Consider the following 21,692-nt stretch of genomic DNA (forward strand, 5'->3'; position numbering starts at 1 on the left):
CCTATTTCTTCCAGCATCATCCAAGAAAAAGCATGTATGACATAGGAGGACCTGACACATTCATTTGATGAGGAAGGAAGTGACGCCGAATGGAAGCAGCCTGCGGAAACGTTTGTTGCTAACGGGTGGCTTAATCGCTGTCGTAAGTACTATAAACCTACACAATATCAAAATGACCAGGGACACTGCAACTTCTGATTATGATGCCATGAACGATACCCGGTGGAGCTGAAGAAGGTTATTGAGGCTGGTGGTTACTCCCCACATCAAGTTTTTAACTTTGACGAGACAGGCCTTACTTGGAAGAAAATGGCCAAACGCACCTTCATCTCTCGCACTGAGAAGTCCGCACCGGGATTTAAGGCTGCAAGGATCGCCTCCCACTTGTTTGCGAGGGTAATGCATTGGGCTACTTAAAACTAAAGCCTTGCCTTATCAACTGCTTGGAAAACCTGAGGGCCTTGAAAGGCTTATCTAAGGTGGCACTCCCCGTTTATTATAAATCCAATAAGAAGGCATGGATGATGGGAAGCATATGCCTGGACTACATGAAGGGCTACATGAGACCTGCAGTTAAGAACTACCTGCAGAAGAAGAACCTGGCAAACAAGGCATTGTTATTGGTGGACAACGCCCCTGGTCACTCTGAGGACGAGCTCGGTGCGTGCAGCAACATCGCCATTAAGTGTTTTTCCCCCAACACCATGTCATTGCTGCAACCTATGGCCACCAATCCATCCTCTCCACTCTATCCTCTGCTGACATCCTGCTCCTGCTAGTCCGTCCTCCCCTCCGCCACCCTCCCCCACCGCTAGCGAAGCCTCTCCTCTGCCACCATCAGCTGATGAACCGACCTCCTCCTCCTCCTCTCAGTAACCCTATCCTCCAGAACCTCCCACCGCCTTCTCGTACGGAAACTTGGACTCAAGATTGTTTTGGTAAATGCTACAACTAAATTAACTTTATTATCATGCTATTGTCTTTATTATAGGGTAAATAATAATGTTATAATATATCTTGCAACTAAAACCATTGTTATACCAAGCATATGGCTTCACTATTAGACAAAAAGTTTAGTGTTAGGAAGCGAAATGCTATTTTCCCATGAGAAATAATGGAAAAGAGCTCCTGCATAACAAAGGTTCGCTATACGAAGGGGGTATAAAGAGACCTAGCCCCTTCGTTAAGCGGGGGATACCTGTATTTGAACACTGAAGAACGCAAATCACCTTTTTTGGCACTTTCAAAAATCTGTTTATCAATACTTGGGCAAAATTGTACGCCGCCTCGACCACTCAAATTTGCCGCGTGCTCTGAAAGTGGAGTGACAGTGAGATTCAGACAAAGTGGTGGCGCCTGGTGACGCAACAACAGGGCTAACTCCATCCAAAATACGTATTTGTTGAAGTGCATCTTCTTCTCAAAGATCGCTCCAAAATTATCAGTTTCTCTGAGTAGAGTTGTCAGAAGATTCTGCTCTGCACTGTTCCGTTTGAATTACAGGCGCGATGGCAACCATTTAAAGCCGATGGGTCAAATTTGATGAACCATGCTAATATAGGTCACACTTGGAAACACAAAGCAAAAGTTGAAAAGACCCTTCCCATGTCCTTTTTTTTCAAGACTGTGTGGGGTGAAGTGTTCAATGAACTCTCCAGTTAAAACATGTGGTTTCGTCAATGTGGTATTTATGCTTATGCTGTTTCAAATACAGGATACATTGTTTTTCATTGAGTGAGCAGTTGAATGTATTTGGCCATTGTGAAGGATTTAGTCCCAGAATATCCTTGAAGTTAGAACATTTAGGCTTTGGATTTTATCACCTAAGCCTGCATGGAAGTCTTTAGCCACTTTGAGCTATGAATGAGTCTGGAGACGCATACATCTCAATGAGAGTGGCTGTTTTAAACCGCTTGTGAAATTTTAACTGCTTTGCAGCACAAGATCTAGTGAGGAAGGGATTCTTATGCCCCCGCTGCTGAAGGCATGATGTTTTTTGGGTTGTCCATACATCCGTCTCTGCGTCCTGCACGGTGATTTTGTTACCGCGATAACTTGTGAAGCACTGAAGGGGTTTAAAAACATGGACTATGATGCAAATATGAACTACTTAAAGGTCATGAGAATATTACCTGCAAGTAGCAGATTTTTGTTCCCGCAATAACTTGTGAACCAATGAAAGAATTTTGACAAAACTTGGCATACCTATGGACTGTAATACGAAGATGAATTGGTTAAATTTTGGGTTCAAAAGGTCAAGTGCCACTCAAGTGAATATCTGTGTTACTGCAACAACTTATGAACCGTTCATGAGATTTCAACCATACTTGGCACATGTATGGACTGAAATGCAAAGATGAACTGATTCAATCTTAGATTTAACAGATCAAAGGTCAAAGATCATGTGCTCTTTGAAAATAATTTTGCAGACCATAACTCGAGTTTGAAGCATCTGATGTTATATATATATATATATATATATATATATATATATATATATATATATATATATATATATATATATATATATATATATATATATATATATATATATCTTTTTCTATCTCTTTCTCTCTCGACTTTTAATTTTTCATGTGCCCTTTAATTGAGATCAAACATGGTGTGTTGACCTCTAACGTGAGCAGACGCATCTCCATTGACGCATTTGCATCAAATTCTACTTTCTAGTGCTGTTACCTGAACTTATGTAAAAGCGCACATGTCAACTGATGTCTTTGGCCAGGCTCATATAGAAGCTCGTACATTTATCACATGCAGGATAAATCAATCGTAGACATTATTGTACTTTTACATAAATTTCAAATCTCAGCCCAGCTGTGAATGGTTATCCTGTTGTCTCGAAGGCAGGGCTATTCATCAATGTGTGTGCTGCCCTTTGGTTGGACATTAAACTGGGAGTCCCGTCTGCCTGTATTAGTTGGTGGACGTTAAAGATCCCACTGTGTCCTTCACCAAGAGTAGGCGAGCTATCGTGGGCACTCTGGCTAAATTGCAACTCTAACCGACATGGAGCATCATATCAGCCTCTGGTGATACTCACAGCCAGGTGTTGCATATAAAAGAAGAATATCAATACAAGGATATTCGTAACACATGGCACAAGGACATTCGAGGAACAACTGGGAAGATTAACTGCAACAAGTGTGACTCAGCTGTCCCTCTCATGAGGTTGATATTAGTTTGGTGTCAAATGACAGCGAACACTTTTGAAAGGAGGTATGTGACCCTTTAGGGAAATGGTTGAACAGCTCTCCATTGATGTCGCCTAAGTCACTTTGCAGAACTTTCCAAAATGGTAGCACAGGTTTATTTATATATTTTCTTTCCATGAATGATGCTCAGAACACAATGTTCTTCGGGTATTTAGATTACTGATCGAAAATATGTTGGGTCTTCAGCCACTTTCCTTCTCGGCTGCCTCCAAAGGTTCTTCTCCGTGAGAAAAATCCAAACATTGAGTACGAGTTCTGGTTTCCCAGTGAACGGGACACTGCCGTCCAGTTGGACCCCAGTGCTGGCCACGGGGCCATTTGGCCTGCAGTATTCTTTCCATGGAGGAAGGCCACTGCCATTCCCACAACCACCACAGTGAGCACAACCATCCTAAGCACAGGTACTGCTACAAAGTATGAAATTAAGGAATGTTCTGGGTTAATGGCATCATGTACTTTCCTGGAGATGATCTTTTTCTTTGCAATATCTTTCCTGAATCGTTTGGAGATGTGAAATATTTTGATGACGTTGTTTATTTCATTGCATTCGTGGGTTTTTTTTTTTCTTCATGAAGCAATGGTTTTTGTGTGGGCAGGGAAATGTTAGTAAATATATTCTTTCTTGTTTTTTTTTTACCCTTGCAGCCAAATGTGCCGGAGGAATTATGTTTTCAGGTTTTCTGTCCAGACGTGCGTGCGTCCGTCCGCCCATGTATGCACAGTAGATTTTTGTTACCGTGGTAACTTGTGAACTACTGAAGGGATTCCAACCAAACTTGACAAAAGTGTGAATTGTCATACAAAGATTAACTGATTCGATTTTGGGTTCAAAAGTTCAAAGGTCTATGGTCATGTGACCTTTAATTGAAAAATAATCTGTTAACATAATGACTTGTGAACTACACGAGGGATTTCAAACAAACTTGGCCGAAGTATGGACTTAAGACAAACCGATTCAATTTTGGTTCAAACGTCATGTGCCCTTTAAAAATTATTTTGCCGATCACAACTCGAGTTGGCGGTAGCCAAGCTGCCGTACACAAGAACAGAACTGATCTCTCTTGCACTCAGTAATGTATCATTTCATTTTTCATTTGAACTTCAATTGAGATTAAACGTAGCAATGGGTTGACATCTAATGCTGGTGGAGGCATATCCATTGACGCATTCACGTCAAATCCTATTTTTCTCTTTTTTTTTTACCTTTTTGTTTAAAGTAAACAAAAATCATACAATATTACTTATTTAAAACATTTTTGGCTTTTGATATACTCTGCTCAAGAATAAACTTGTGGCATAAAATTAATTTGACATTTTTCTCCCGATTTTTGCAGTATTTATTTTTTGGCCATCAGGACCAAGTTAAGATGAAGACCCTTTATCCCACCCCAGCACTCATGGCCATTTCCCCTTGAAGCTCAAGTCATGGACCTACTCGTATCCTGACCTCTCACCAGAATTAATACAGCAGCAACAATTTGAACTCAACATGTGACCACACAACTATCTAAGTCCACACAGAAATCGATACCAGCATTGATTACATTGGTGGTAGGTCACAGTTCCTGCAGAATGAAGTCTTGCTGGTGAAGGCTCATGTTGGTGGACAGACAGAACAATGGATGAAATCAACAAGATGTCGATCGAGGTATGCCAGCCGCCATTGGAAGCAAGCTGATGTTTCGGGCATTAACCCTTCAAGGAGCAAAAGAGACTCTAACAAATGGTCAACACCCAAACCATTAGGCTCTCCTTGCTTTCCACAGTTGCATCAAAATCCTGTTCATTTCATCCAATGCTCTACAGCTCTTGCAGTTCAGATTCTTCACCCTTACCTTCATTGATTTCCATCTTCCTATATTAAGATTGGCATCTTGAAGTGATTGGAGCTATGTTGGAGACATTCTCACCATTATTTCACTTTTTTTTTCTGTATTCCTGCCATGTTTGCGAAAAAGAATGCCTTTCAAAAGTATCCTTGAGAGGTGTTTGTGAAGGACATCTCTCATTTACATTTGCACTTTCCAAATCTTGGTGTAGAGCTGGCAAACATGTACTCATGCTCAGGTTCCAGTGCAGCAGTGCAGGGTTTTGGACCCAGTGGTGAGATTGTTTTAAATCAATATGCTCTGATAAATCTGCTTTAATATCTCACCATCTTAAAGCAAAGTATTTCGAAAGATGCCTTCATAAGTGGCAGGAGTCCTCAAGTGTACCCCGATTTGGATCATCCTTGAAGATGATAATCCTTAAACATAAAATATAAGAATTAGGATAGTATTAAGGCAGAGGGCTTTCAGTCGGTGAGTAGGTAATGCATGGGATGGTCTCACCGGAAAGGGAGTGGATGGATATGTTCAAATTGGAATAATATGGGTATTGGGAAGCATTGGAGATGGATGGGAATGTGTATATTGGCAGGACTTGTGGGTAGCTTGTGTGTGGATGGGTGATGGATATTGGGGCTGGTGCAGAGCTGGCATGATGGACTGAATGGCCTCCTCTTCCTTGTGTACAGTTCCTTGTCTGTATTCCATTACCCTTTTCCTCCAATCAATTTCCGAACATAGTAAATGAACGACCCCGAAGAATTAGGCCAAAAATGTCTTGACATTGTACAAATACGTGACCGGTTCTAAAATTAAATTAAATTGCAATTCTCAGATTGAATGATTACATTGAATTCTGAGATAAAATTATTATTATGCTATCTGTCGACTAATAAATTTATTCATTACATTTTCCTTTTTTCTTTCTTTTTCTCACCTTTATCATTAATATAATTTTTTTTCTTTTTCTCTTTTGCATCACAGCATTACCCAGTGGCCGTAAGCTGCGATCAGATTCAATTCCAGTCCATCGTTGGCCTCTGCGCTCCCACTCTGGTGCCCATATGGATCCAGCAGAGCAAGACATAAGCTCTCGGATTGTTGATCCACCACGTCGCCCCCTCCTCCCTCAGCCACCAGAACCTCCACCCCCAGGTACAATGGCTGAGCATAAACTAATCGGATGAGAAGGCGCATGACTTTGAATACTGGAGACTTTGTCTAATATAGCTCCATGTGGAAATGTTTTACAAAGATGATGCTTTTATCTATTTTGTAAAGGTTATGATTTTTCCAGGCAGTGCCACAAACAGTCAGGCATTTGAACAATCTGAAGGTTTTATAAAACCGCAAACGATTATAATTGTTCACACACACATAAAATTCTTATATATATATATATATATATATATATATATATATATATATATATATATATATATATATATATATATATATATATATATATATATATATATATATATATATATATATATATATATAGCCTGGTGTTGGCTTCGTGGTTAGGGTGGCGGCTTGGGATCCCAGGATCCTGAGTTCAAGCCCCGTTGGCTGCTGAATTAACACCAGGGGGTTGACTCAGCCTGTCATCCATCTGAGGTCGGCGAAGTGAGTACCAGTGTACTGGTCGCGGTGTATGCCCCGGTTAGAATAGGTATACCATATCCCTGTGTGTCGTAAGAGGCGACCAGGGTTGGCGTCAGGAAGGGCATCCGGCCATAAAAAAAACATTGCCTCAAGAAAAAGCCTAACCCCTGCACAGCAGGGAAAAATGGCTGTAAAAACGGTCATATATATATATATATATATATATATATATATATATATATATATATATATATATATATATATATATATATATATATATATATATATACATATATATACATATATATACATATCTCCACACATATACACACATATATATATATATATATATATATATATATATATATATATATATATATATATATAAATATACATATACACACATATATACATATATATATACATATATACACACATATATATATATATATATATATACATATACACACATATATATATATATATATATATATATATATATATATATATATACATATATACACACATATATACATATACATATATATACATATATACACACATATATACATATATATATATATATATATATATACATATATATATACATATACATATATATATATATATATATATATATATATATATATATACATACACATATATACATATATATATATATATATATATATATATATATACACACATACATATACACATACATATACACAGGGTGTTCCAAAAAGACCCGGACAACTTTGGTTGTTCATATATTTAGAACCACAAATGATACAATGATACCCTTTGGTTTATATGATACAGAAACTCATAAACTTTTGAGCACACCATCAATACACTTCAATGTGAGCTCCGTTTGTCATACACAGGACATCAAGTTGGTACCTGAGTTATTGCCATGTTCGGCTCAGCATGTTTGCGTCCACCAATGCGCATAGAACTGTGATCCGAGAACTAAGATGCTGCAGGTTTGCCACCTTGGTGTTGTCGACAAAATCAATGACAAACCCCACAGAAACAAATTAAAGGGGATTAAGACTGGTGATCATGGGGGCCAGTCGGTTGGTCCATCTTGGCCAATCTGGTGACCTGGGAATTTTTCATTCAGGATGAATCGAACGACTAAGGCCTAATGAGAAGGAGCACCGTCATGTTGAAAAATGATATTGGGTTGCAGGCCTTCAATCTGTGGGAAGGCAAATCTTTCTAGCATGCTCATGTAAATTGATGAGGTCACTGTATCCTCCGCAAAGAAAAACGGACCCACCAAGCGGTCATGGAGAAGGCCACACTACACATTGGCCTTTGGACTGTTGCGCATGTGTACAGTGACCACATGGGGGGTTTCAGAGCCCCAGATCCTTACATTGTGCCTGTTGACCTTCCCTCATGAATGCCGGCAAGCTTTGGCTGTGAGCATGACCTTTTTCAGGTAATCTTCATCATCCTCTATCCGACTGAACATTTTCAAGGCAAACGCCTTGCATTTGGATCCGTCATTTGGTTTGAGTTCCTGCAGAATCTGCACCTTGTCAGCATAAAGGTTCAGTCTTTTATGGAGAACTCTGGGTACAGTGGTGGTTGGTCATCCCAGTTCTCTGGATGTGCGTCAGATTGATTTTCTGGAACTTTGTTGAAATGATTCACACACTCATTCAACATCTGCTGCACCTGTGCTTGATCAACTGGAACTTTTCTGTTTCTGACAACTTCCAGTCTCATTAAACCTCTTGTACCACTCTCTGATACTAGTCTACGATGGCAGATTCCTTCCATACCTTGGACGGAAATTATGCTGGACTTCCATGTCGGATCTTGTCTCTGAACCATTCCATGCACTGAGCTTTCTCCTGTGGAGTCACCATTTTATTTTACATTCAACCAACAGACCTGAAAATATAGAAAACTTTGAGTTTCTGTTTCATATAAAACAAAATTGGTATCTCCCGTGATGAGGCTGAGTCTTTGGGTCTCTCACTTTCTCACCACAAGCAGATTGGTGGTCTTTCTGTCTTCTACTGTCTCCTCTCTGGCCTTGCTCCCCCCCCCCACCCGCTTTGTCTGATATCTGTCCCGCCAATATTTCTGCAGGGCGCTCAAGGTCCGCCAGCAACGCCCTTCTGGTTAAACTCAATCCCACTCTTCCTTCTAGGTCTTCAAAATAGCTGTTCACCACCATCTCTTATCTTCCCCCATCCAAAACCATGATCTTTTCTTCCCCCATGAATCCACGCTAAACCCACCTCCTTCAAATTTCCTGTTTTCCTGCCTGAAAGTCCATGTAGTGTCCATCTTGTTTTCACCGTGTACCCCACCCCATCCTACTCCCTTCTACAGTTCTCATGTGTCTATTCCCCACTGGTTTTTCCTTCCCTCTCCCGTCCCTCTTGTCTTCTGCTCCCTTTGTTATACATTCTGTGTGTTAGATCTTATATGAGCCTCGACATCTATCTATCTATATTATATATATTACTAAAACTCTCATATTGTATGCATGTATGTATGTATGTATGTATGTATGTATGTTCCCGAAATACAGTCAAAACGGTACATGACAGTGCAAAAATATTATGGCCACCTTACTCACCATTTGCCTGTGGTGTGCAGTATCAAGTTTCGTTCAAATCGGGCAACGAAAAAATTATTTAAAAAACAATTCCCGATTCAGTCAAGTACTCTTCAGGAGAATTTGATCAAGGCAAACAACCTCAGCGGTATAGTTGGCTGGAGCTATCTTCTTTTTTTTCTTGAAATGATTTTTTTTTCATCAACCGCTGCCACAATGGGTTCAAAGGTCAACTCGTTGTATACAAAAATTGAAAAAAAATAAAAAATTATAAAAAGGTTTCATTGCATCATTTGTGGTACGAAATATATGAACAATCAAAGTTGTCCAGATCTTTATGGAACAAGAATCAAGAAACACTGCTCACCTTCACTCTTTCATTCCTCTTTTTTCCTCCATCTCTGGAACAAACACTCACACTCTCCTCAATTCCACTCTTCCCTCCAGGTCTACAAAACAGCTGTTCACCACCATCTCCTCTCTTCCCCCATCCAAATCCTTGAAGTTTTCTACCCCCGTTAGTCCACCCCAAACCCACCTCCTTCAAATTCTCCATTTTCCTTCCTGAAATTCACTGTAGTGTCCATCTTATTTACCACGTGCACCACACCCTATCCCTCTGCCTTCCACAGATCTCCTGATGTCTCTGTTCCCTACTATTGTTGTGCTTCACTCTCTCACTCCCGATTGTCTCCTGCTCCCTTTGTTGTATGTTCTCTGTGTTAGCTCTTATATGAGCCTCGACTTGGAAACAAAAACAAAACTAAGCCAAAGCCCAGACTTTAATCCCATTGAGAATCTGTGGAAAGACTTGAAGATTGCTGTTCACCGAGGCTCCCCATCCAACTTGACAGAGCTTGAGCAAATCTGCAAGGAAGGATGGGAGAAAATCCCCAACTCAAGATGTGCAAAGCTGATACAGACATACCCAAGAAGACTGGAAGCTGAAATTGGGTTGCACCAAAGGCACTTCTACAAAGAATTGACTCAGGGGGTTGAATACTTATTGACTCGAGACATTTCAGCTTTTCATTTTCAATTAATTTGTAACAGTTTCTAAAAACATTTTTTCACTTTGTCATTATGGGGTATTTTGTGTGGATCGGTGACAAAAAATGAAAATCGAATCCATTTTAAATTCAGGCTGAAACACAACAAAATGTGAAAAAAATTGGGGGGTGTGTTGTGAAGTGTGTGTGTGTGTGTGTGTGTGTGTGTGTGTGTGTGTATACATATATATATATATATATATATATATTTGTATGTATATACGAAAAACACGGTCTGTCTATCTGACTGTGTGAAGCCGGCCGAAGCCGTGTGACTACATGTCTATTAATTACGTACTGTTTGGACGTCAGTTGCACCCTGACTTCACACACATACATCTATCAATTACATACTATTGGAATTTACCTTATGACCGTTTAGACTGCTGAGACCCCTTCTACAATTGAACATCTTTTCAGAGCTCTGAAGACCCTTAAAACCCAGAGGACCCACAAAACCCATAAGATCCTTTGAGACCCCTTCAGATGCCTTTCACCACTTTAGACACCTTTATACCCTTTTGGTCCCTTGAACCTTTCGACCTTTACACCCCGAAAGTATATTTAGACCCCTTACACCCTTCAGACAGATTAGATAGCTTAGACCCTTTTTGGCTGATCGAGATTCTCAGGTCTTTAATTTCTGTTTGATGTTATCCCAGCCTGGATTGCACGTCATGGCATTGTACAAAAAAAAAAAAAAACTTCACACACGTACCAAGTAATAATGCTGACTCACATTGTTTGTACATTACATCCTTTTCATTATGTTTGTTCCATATCCTGATGCTGTGTGGATTGTACTTCCCCGCTGACGGACATCTGGTCGCTTGTATATGTTACTGCGTTTGAGCCTGGGGAGTAACTGCTGAAATATATCTGTCCGGGTTCTTCCCAACATCTTTGTTCATTGTTCCTTTCACATTTCTTTCTACTTTTTTTTTTAACAATTCTCTTTATTCATTCTAAATCTTGCTTTTTCTTCTTTTTCCTCCCTTTCACTCTCTATTCCTCTTTCATTATCTGTCTTTCTAAGAAGAAGTGAATTCTTGCAGAAATTTTTCTGTAAGGCTCACTTGGCTGCACCTGTATGGGTTTGAGGGTCGTGGAGTAGCGGCTGAAACCCGAATACTATCCTGGTTCCTCCTGATGACTCCATCATTGCTCTTTACTTCTTCGGGTTCCTTCTTGGTCTTCCGTTTCATTGTGCAATCATCCCCAGTGTTTTCTATCAATCTGTTTCCCTTACCCATCCTTTAAACCCGATCTTACCTTGTCTGTTTCCTGCCCTTTTTAACCCCTCAGCAATTACCCCACACTTTCCTTGAGAGGGAAGACGTGTTTGTGTGTTTTACAGTGGCACCATAGGAAGCACATATTCCAAGTCCTGCTTCCTCTTCCTACCATCAGGAGAGGCTCTTTGCTTTATAGTTATTACAATTAGATTACACTATGTGGAATTAAGCTTCTATGCACCCTCCTGTTAACCATGTCCAAGGTTATTTACACAGATAACTATTAATATGTACAGTACAGGTGGAAAAATGATGCGCTCAGATCGGTCATCAAGCCCAGGCCTCTGGTGAACCGTAGCAGGTCCCCAGAGGCTTGGGTTCGACCCTTGGTCTGTTTGGGTGGGCAATTTTCCCACATATACATATTGATTATATTTACAATCCTGATCATTTATACAACAGGTCATTATGCGGTAATGCTTACGATGACAGTGACATAATAATGTTTATAAAGACTTGTTATATTTTGTGACCATATTAAGTGTAACCATCATCAGACTTGGCTGCATAACCCGGTTCTTTTGCACAATAAACTGAAGAACTTTCATTTGGAGTTGGCCGCAATATCGTCAGCAAGCTGAGAGCTCTCCGGTACAGACTTTTGCAATACTGAGCGTACACCCATGACCGAGGAGGATAATTCAGGGAGTATCAAACACAGAACTTTGTTTGACACCGGAAATCTTAAAGTTACTAGGATAAGGTAGGTACTGCAGTAGCAAACACAGCGGTTGAGTCCACGATCATGACAGAGCGTTGGAACACTCATGGCCAGTCGTGAAGGCTTCTCGGCTAAAGTCAATCCTGACGAGGTCGGCGATCCATTGCAGGATGCAGAAATTTCCGCAGAGCAGCCATGGGAATCAAATACACACCAACGATGTCAACGGAACACCACTTTATCCACTCACCAAACAATACTTTGTTTTTACACCGGATATCTTAAACGTAAAAGGACTGTTTTAGAGTTTGCTTGAATTCAACTCTGTTTTCATGCAATCACTGTACTTGCCTTTCAAAACAACCTTTTCATAATCTACAAATTGCGCTCTTATTCTCCCAAGTAGGCTTTGGGAATCGTCCGAACTGTTTTTCATTCCGAATGTCACACTCCAACTCCTCCGGTATGTTTTTATCCCTGTGCTCAAACTCAGCTTGCCAACTTGTTTATGACTTTCTTTGTCTGTCGTTTTACAATCGAATGTTTTCCCAAAGTAAAACTTAACACAATCTCGTTCCGCACAAAATGCATCATTTTTTTTAGGATACTGTTCGGATATTACGTAAGAAATGGTATTGCCAAGAGAAACATATCTTCATAGCATGGCAATGATCATGAGAAATGGCCTATTTAACCTTAGTCCCCTCCATAAATCAACACAAAGTCCTTGGGCTTTTTTCTTTTTTTTATCATGCAATGCCTCACCCCACACACCGAACCCCATCAATCCTCCTCACCTGCTTATTCATGAGTTTCTGCACATCATAGGAAACAAGAGCGAGAATTGCTTTGCCATACATTGTCCCTGAACAATGTGATATTTTCTAAGACCACAAAGGGCATAACTCTGTGAAAAATTGATAAAACGCCCGAACTTGTTCTGCACCTTATCATAATGAAGCCGTTTACCAAGTTTCAGTTAAATATGTTACAGGGTATGGGGAAAAAAGTCAAAAAGAAACAAACAGGTGGGACGGATGGACGGCAAACATATAGTCCCCTCCAGTGAAACCAGTAAGGGACAAATAAGAATGTACAAATTGAGGCAAGTCCTGCAAAAAGGTGTAATGGAGATCAAAAAAGATCAAGAACGAGGGAGACATAACAATTGGGTTTAACAAGCTCAAATGAGCTAAGATCCTCGTCCTCTTAATGATGATGTCATAAAAACGAATATGACATCATTGTGATGTATCAGGTTTGCGATAAATTATTATCTGTGCTAATGCCCGGCTTGATTCCTGCAAACAAAATTCAAACAGCTTGCCTAGTTTCGGAGATAATGGTATAGGCAATTTCCATTAGCGGCGATATTATGACGTCAACTTTTTTCGAGGAATAATTTCCAAAATCGGAGATGGTTACTGCCTGCGCGTGGGCTTTCTGCATATACACGGCAAGTTTCACGAAGATCCGATGAAAACTCTGGGTTGTGAAACAAAAAGTCAAAAAATAGGAATGACGTCATAAAAATTGATATGACGTCATGGTGATGTATCATATGTGCGGTAATTCATCTCTGCTAATGCCCTGTTCGATTCCCGCAAACAGAATTCAAAAAGCTTGCCGAGTTTCGGAGATATTTTTTAGGTGATTTCCATTTAGCGGAGATATTTTGACGTCATAACTTTTTTTTCTCGGAGGAATTTTCAAAATCGGAGATGGTTACTGTCTGCGCAGGGTATTTTTACATATATATGCCAAGTTTCAGGAAGTTTCGATGAAAACTGGAGGCCGTGAAACAAAAAAGTCCACAAGAAGAAGCAGAAGATCAACAACGTGAGTAAGACTTAAGAGATCCTCCACGAGGATCTAAAAACTGTTATAAGAATTGCAAACAAATTATGAACAAATTAAAGGATTAAGGACAAAAAATTAATATCACCAACAAGTACGTGGCCTCTGTTTATTTTCCCTCCTCTCCTCTCTTCCCTCTTTCATCACCCACCTCCATGACAGTGTTGTGAATACAAAAGAAAGAATGAATGAACGAATAAATTATAATTAACCACGGAAGCAAAGTAACCGATTCAACACTAATGGCCAAACACCTTGGCCATGGCTTCTCTGCTTGAAAGTTTATGGACCAGGTTTACTCGGTGCATATAGTTTATCTAATGCATATTTGCATTGGCCTGCACATGGGACACCGAGGAAACACAAGTTGACAGTGTTTCCAGAGAGGCAGCAGAAAATAATCTTGCAATCATGGCTTTGTGGCAGGTGCGCAGAGTAGTGATCGACAGGAAGTTTTCAAAGTGGAGTAGATATGCGCGAAGCAGTCAGGCCCAAAGCTGAAGCAGGGTTCAGCTTTGGGCCTGTGCTGTTCCACATGTAAACGAGCAATAGAGATGACATATCCGGCATTGCTATGAATTTTTCTGGCAAAAGAGAGGTTAGTCTTCTTCTTTCATATGTAGCACAAGGTTGCGGCGTAGCATCTTTGGCTGAGGGTGTGGCTGTGCTGCCGATGCAACGTCGTTTGTAGGTCAGAGCAGGAATTTGGAATGTGTTCATGGTGCCGGTGATAGCTCACGTACTCTTCGCAAAGGACACTGTAGGATCTTTAACAGATGGAATGCCAAGTTTAACGTCTATCCGAGGGACGGCACACACACTGATGGATCACCCTGCCTGTGAAACACCGGGATGACGGTTTGTAGATGGGTTGAGATTGAAACCCAGGATAGACCTCTGAGAGGTGAGTGTGTGTACCTCTAGGCCATCCTGCCAGCCCTAGAGATTTTAGGGGGAAAGGCAGAGACCAAAAAGGCTTTGAATTACAGCCTTTCTTTAATGTATATAGATAACTAGTGTAATCAGGAGAAAAACCCATTAAGTGCGTAATTATCTGCTCCTGCAACTCAGACAGAGTACACTAGACTGACTTGGGGAATGTGGAAAGTATGGAAGCAGCCTCTAACCTCAGTACTGTTCAGTGCACACTTCAGGCACTGCACCTTCACGGAAAAGCACACTTGCTATTTTCGAAGACTGACCACAAAACATGAATTTCCTACTCGATAGGTACTTGGCAGACACACTTAATGTTCTCTCCACCACCCAGCACGGTTTTATCTTGGCATTCTTACCCAGAATACCCAGAAGACATTCTTGGCTATTGTGTTTATTAGCTTTACATGAACTTGTTACTGTCGTGTACCTGGAATGAATCTGGACAATTTTGAAACCACATTAAAAGTCAACCAAGTTCTGGTTAGATAGCACTAAGGTCCATCTACATATTAGTTAGACAAGACAATAAGTGTACACACGATGGCAGAATAATTGAACACCCCTTTTCATCACATATTCCACTTTCCCATTCTTTCTCCTGCCAACCTTCTTGATATTTTCCCTCCTCCCATCCAACTCCTCCACCTTTCCTTTTCCTCCATTCTGTTTTCTTGTTCACCTCTTTATCTGATTCCACCCTCCCCATAATGTCCTTCACAATTGCACATGTAATTTATAGCTAGCCCCTGTACTGATAAATTCAATGTATTGTTACGGTGGACCGCGACGTGAATACAGGGTCAAATCTTCCACACAAACGATCACCAATTTAGCGATGGACTGTCTATAGAAACCATACGTAGTCCGCAAGAGAAAGCCAACAGGTATTTCACTTTGGTTTCCGATGTACAGGAGCTCGAAGGAGACTCTGTTGCTACAGCCGGTCCATCCATCTCATCAGATGTACCTAAGTTGAGAGATGTCCCGAAGATGAAGCGACATGATTTTCTAACCTCCGAATGAGGATTCGCGTCAATTCCCAATGGATGCGGGTTTTACTCATGCTGTAGTTACAATAGCAAATTGATGAACCTGCATGCCAGGCTAACACAACAAGAGTGAAATGGGTTTAATAAATAATCAGATGGGGGCAAAACAGGAGAGAGAGGTAGAGGTAGAGGTAGAGAGATAGAGATAGAGATAGAGATAGAGATAGAGGTAGAGGTAGAGGTAGAGGTAGAGGTAGAGGTAGAGGTAGAGGTAGAGGTAGAGGTAGAGGTAGAGGTAGGGAGAGGTAGGGAGAGGTAGGGAGAGGTAGGGAGAGGTAGGGAGAGGTAGGGAGAGGTAGGGAGAGGTAGGGAGAGGTAGAGAGGTAGAGAGGTAGAGAGGTAGAGAGGTAGAGAGGTAGAGAGAGAGAGAGAGAGAGAGAGAGAGAGAGAGAGAGAGAGAGAGAGAGAGAGAGAGAGAGAGAGAGAGAGAGAGAGGACGACGACGTCTCTTCGACGGACTTCCGGCACCATGTCTTCAAATATCTTACGGTAATCCTCAACAGATGAATCACTTAACTGGTTACGAAAAAAGCCAAGTTCTTGCTCTCGGGAATCCGACAGTTCGGGATATTTGCGGACTATTTGTGGTTTGAATGACCCAGACAGGAGCATTTCACCCAAGTCCCTATACGCCATGAGGTCGGTTGATGTGAAGAACTCGTTCAAGTTCTCGGATGCACTGTCGATGACTGAAAAATTCAACTCTGTATACCTCCTCTGCAGAATTGGCAGTGTATTCCTGCGTGCCTCCATCAAGTCTCTTCGGAAGCTTGCGCTTACGAGGGAGGGTCACTGGATCTTGTTGGCACAGCTGGAGCTTCTGTTGTGCTGCTTCGAAAACCTCCTGAAACGTCTGGTTGGTACGGAGAGATTGGAGATTCTGTGCAGTTACCTTTGCAGCAGTAAGCATACCAGAGATGGTAACTTGTGAACCCTGAAGTGCCTTATTGAGGTATTCAAGGGACTGGAGAGCGGGCAATGATGCAAACAGACCGAGAACACACTTTCCTGATGAAAGACAGCTTCGAATACCGTTGGCTCGCGATGCCGTGTTCGTACCAAAGTCATCACTTGCTTGTTGAAGGGCATCCAGTACCGCTTCATAGTTATCCAATATCGATTTTACGGCAGGAGAACGAGTTAACCAACACGTCGGGCAAATTGGCCTCAGGCGTGTAGGGCAAGGAGTGTCAGCATCGTCAGCGTGGATATTCAAGTACAGATGCTTGAATTTTCCAGAGTTGTTGTAGATGTTGCTGAGAACCTGGACATAATCAAGGACATCTCTTATGAACGGTGCAGTTTGTAGGGCTTTGGATGTAATGAGTTGGGTGACATGAGTTCCACAGTGAACATAATTGGCCAGCGGTTGGAGTTTTTTTAGCTGTGCTTGACAGCCCTTGTACTTGCCGGACATGTTCCATGCCCCCATCATAAGTCTGCGCTCTGAGGTGTTCAATAGGGAGTTGACACCGAATTAGGACATCCTGAAGCATCTTACAAAGTGATACTCCTCTTGTTGACGATACTTGGTAGAGGCCAATGAGATCTTGAACATCAAAGGAATCCATCACATAGTGCACACACATCAGTTACGAGTCCGAACAGAGTGGACATTTCATTCACGTTACTGCAGATATTTCTGAGGATGGCATGACTCATCAACTGAAGAATTTCGTTCTGAATTTCTACACTTGTGAACGTCGTCTTCCTTGACAGCCACGTCTTGAGGTTTACATCATCCTCGGCCCACAACTGTAAGAGCATTTTGAAATTCCCTTCAGAGGCATCCTTCCCACGAATTGCAAAACCTTGTCAGGCTAAATATTGCAGTGAGGTGATAATCTTCAGAAGTGCTGACTGTGCAGATCTTTGCTCTTCTAGCAGTTTGCTGCTCAGCTGCACATGGACACCAGGTTGACTTCTGTGACATTTGAGATTTTCAGAGGCAAGCCTATGTCTGTTTGATCGTTCGTGTTGGCTGAATTTTTCTGCAGCCTTTTCCAGTTCTGAAAGTCCTTTGAGACAAATGAGTCTTCTGCACAGCGGGCAAGTTCGGTAAGTTTTTCACGAGAAGCATCCGTACAGGTGTGACAGAGTACGCCGCCGATGCTCTGATCAAAATGAAGCCACGGAAAATCTTTGAACCATTGTTGTTGAAACTTCAACTCTCGGTTTGGCAGTATAGGGACTGGGATACAACTGACATCATGAGGTTGAAAAGGCTGATCTGGGAAATTAGGCCGAGTACTCGCACATGCACCCTTTTCTGCTACCTTCTCTTTTGAATCGTCCACCTCTTTCTGGGAACTTGATTGCTCCAGGAGAGTAGTCGGGGATGTGCTACTTGATGCTGTCGCGAAAAACTTTCTGATATCCATATCTTCTATGAAACGAGAAGGGAATTACATTTCAGTTGAATAAATTTTAACATGTGAATTATAATGGTTATTTTTGCATAACAGGGCATTTTTAAGGTCAACATACTTTTGGCTAGGTCACTATACCTCCAGGCACAACGTTGACATGTGATAAGCTTTGTGTAGCACATGTATTACTAAAAGAGTGCTGATACCAGTTCAGTTCTTAATTTAGCATCTGAGCTCCCAATTTAGCATTCCATTACTCGCTTAGTTCCCGGCTCCATGCTTATTATTTTTATTACTTTTGGTTAGGGTCAGATACCTTGGTATTTTATTACCTGGGATTATTAATGTTCATCATTTTATTTAATCTGAATTTATTTAACCAATGAGCTAAAGTTGAGCAAGATGATTATGATATTATTGGTACATAGTTAGCGTCGTCGTTAAAGATTGTGTTCTTGATTTGCATGCCATCAAAAGGGTTCACACCAAAGGAATGAGCTAAAATCAGTTGTAATGTGAACATTTATGTAATTCTTTACCTCTCACAAACCACGAGATCAGGAGACGAGGGATTAAGATCTGTTGCCGTCCGGACGTGCACTCTCTTCTTTCCAATTATTGTACATAGTTTGTTGATTTGTAAATACGTTCATCATTTCCACGAGTGCGTGCCCGTACGTTTTGTTTAAGTATAGTGCGTGCCCGTACGTTTTGTTTAAGTATAGTGAGTGTCCGTACGTTTTGTTTAAGTATAGTGCGTGCCCGTACGTTTTGTTTAAGTATAGTGCGTGTCCGTACGTTTTGTTTAAGAATAGTGTGTGCCCGTACGTTTTGTTTAAGTATAGTACGTGCCCGTACGTTTTGTTTAAGTATAGTGCATGCCCGTACATTTTGTTTAAGGACAGTGCATGCCCGTACGTTTTGTTTAAGTACAGTGCGTGCCCGTACGTTTTGTTTAAGTATAGTGCGTGCCTGTACGTTTTGTTTAAGTATAGTGCATGCCCGTGCGTTTTGTTTAAGTATAGTGCGTGCCCGTACATTTTGTTTAAGTACAGTGCATGCCCGTATGTTTTGTTTAAGTACAGTGCGTGCCCATACGTTTTGTTTAAGTATAGTGCGTGCCTGTACGTTTTGTTTAAGTATAGTGCGTGCCAGTACGTTTTGTTCAAGTATAGTGCGTGCACGTACGTTTTGTTTAAGTACAGTGCATGCCCGTACATTTTGTTTAAGTACAGTGCGTGCCCATACGTTTTGTTTAAGTATAGTACGTGCCCGTACGTTTTGTTTAAGTACAGTGCATGCCCATACGTTTTGTTTAAGTATAGTACGTGCCCGTACGTTTTGTGTAAGTATAGTACGTGCCCGTACGTTTTGTTTAAGTATAGTGCGTGCCCGTACGTTTTGTTTAAGTATAGTGCGTGCCCATACGTTTTGTTTAAGTACAGTGCGTGCCCGTACGTTTTGTTTAAGTACAGTGCGTGCCCATACGTTTTGTTTAAGTATAGTGCGTGCCCGTACGTTTTGTTTAAGTATAGTGTGTGCCCATACATTTTGTTTAAGTATAGTGCGTGCCCGTACGTTTTGTTTAAGTATAGTGTGTGCCCATACATTTTGTTTAAGTATAGTGCGTGCCCGTATGTTTTGTTTAGGTACAGTGTGTGCCCGTACGTTTTGTTTAAGTATAGTACGTACCCGTACGTTTTGTTTAAGTACAGTGCGTGCCCGTACGTTTTGTTTAAGTATAGTGCGTGCCTGTACGTTTTGTTTAAGTATAGTGCGTGCCAGTACGTTTTGTTCAAGTATAGTGCGTGCACGTACGTTTTGTTTAAGTACAGTGCATGCCCGTACATTTTGTTTAAGTACAGTGCGTGCCCATACGTTTTGTTTAAGTATAGTACGTGCCCGTACGTTTTGTTTAAGTACAGTGCATGCCCATACGTTTTGTTTAAGTATAGTACGTGCCCGTACGTTTTGTGTAAGTATAGTACGTGCCCGTACGTTTTGTTTAAGTATAGTGCGTGCCCGTACGTTTTGTTTAAGTATAGTGCGTGCCCATACGTTTTGTTTAAGTACAGTGCGTGCCCGTACGTTTTGTTTAAGTACAGTGCGTGCCCATACGTTTTGTTTAAGTATAGTGCGTGCCCGTACGTTTTGTTTAAGTATAGTGTGTGCCCATACATTTTGTTTAAGTATAGTGCGTGCCCGTACGTTTTGTTTAAGTATAGTGTGTGCCCATACATTTTGTTTAAGTATAGTGCGTGCCCGTATGTTTTGTTTAGGTACAGTGTGTGCCCGTACGTTTTGTTTAAGTATAGTACGTACCCGTACGTTTTGTTTAAGTATAGTACGTGCCCGTACGTTTTGTTTAAGTATAGTGCGTGTCCGTACGTTTTGTTTAAGTATAGTGCGTGCCCGTACGTTTTGTTTAAGTATAGTGCGTGCCCGTACATTTTGTTTAAGTATAGTGCGTGCCCGTACGTTTTGTTTAAGTATAGTGCGTGCCCGTACATTTTGTTTAAGTATAGTGCGTGCCCGTACGTTTTGTTTAAGTATAGTGCGTGCCCATACGTTTTGTTTAAGTACAGTGCGTGCCCGTACGTTTTGTTTAAGTATAGTGCGTGCCCATACGTTTTGTTTAAGTATAGTGCGTGCCCGTACGTTTTGTTTAGGTACAGTGCGTGCCCGTACGTTTTGTTTAAGTATAGTACGTACCCGTACGTTTTGTTTTAGTATAGTGCGTGTCCGTACGTTTTGTTTAAATATAGTGCGTGTCCGTAGTTTTGTTTAAGTATAGTGCGTGCCCGTACGTTTTATTTAAGTATAGTGCGTGCCCGTACGTTTTGTTTAAGTATAGTGCGTGCCCGTACATTTTGTTTAAGTATAGTGCGTGCCCGTACTTTTGTTTTAGTATAGTGCGTGCCCGTACATTTTGTTTAAGTACAGTGCGTGCCCATACGTTTTGTTTAAGTATAGTCCGTGCCCGCACGTTTTGTTTAAGTATAGAGTGTGCCCGTACGTTTTGTTTAAGTATATTCGTGCCCGTACATTTTGTTTGAGTATAGTGCGTGCCCGTATGTTTTGTTTAAGTATAGTGCATGCCCGTACGTTTTGTTTAAGTATAGTGCGATATAAGTTATAAAGGTGAAATAAACCATTTTGGTCGCTAAACGGGCCCAGAACCGTTGCGGGGTCGACATGGTTAAGAAGAAGCTGACAATC

At 41.1% G+C, this 21,692-nt stretch overlaps 1 protein-coding gene across 2 annotated transcripts in view; it reads left to right on the forward strand.

The window, feature by feature from the left end:
* Positions 1 to 21,692, forward strand: part of ADAMTSL5 (ADAMTS like 5) — a 161,845-nt gene that overhangs the window by 132,437 nt on the left and 7,716 nt on the right. For both annotated transcript variants that reach the window (XM_085849649.1, XM_085849648.1), the window contains exons 10-11: positions 3,448 to 3,634; positions 6,047 to 6,217. In XM_085849649.1, the coding sequence (XP_085705775.1) occupies positions 3,448 to 3,634; positions 6,047 to 6,217 (358 nt within the window). The remainder of the gene's footprint in view (positions 1 to 3,447; positions 3,635 to 6,046; positions 6,218 to 21,692) is intronic.

This window comes from Eptatretus burgeri, chromosome 12 (genome assembly GCF_056783735.1).
Source record: "Eptatretus burgeri isolate ZD-2024b chromosome 12, Ebu_testis_v1, whole genome shotgun sequence".
NCBI classification, from domain to species: Eukaryota; Metazoa; Chordata; class Myxini; order Myxiniformes; family Myxinidae; genus Eptatretus; species Eptatretus burgeri.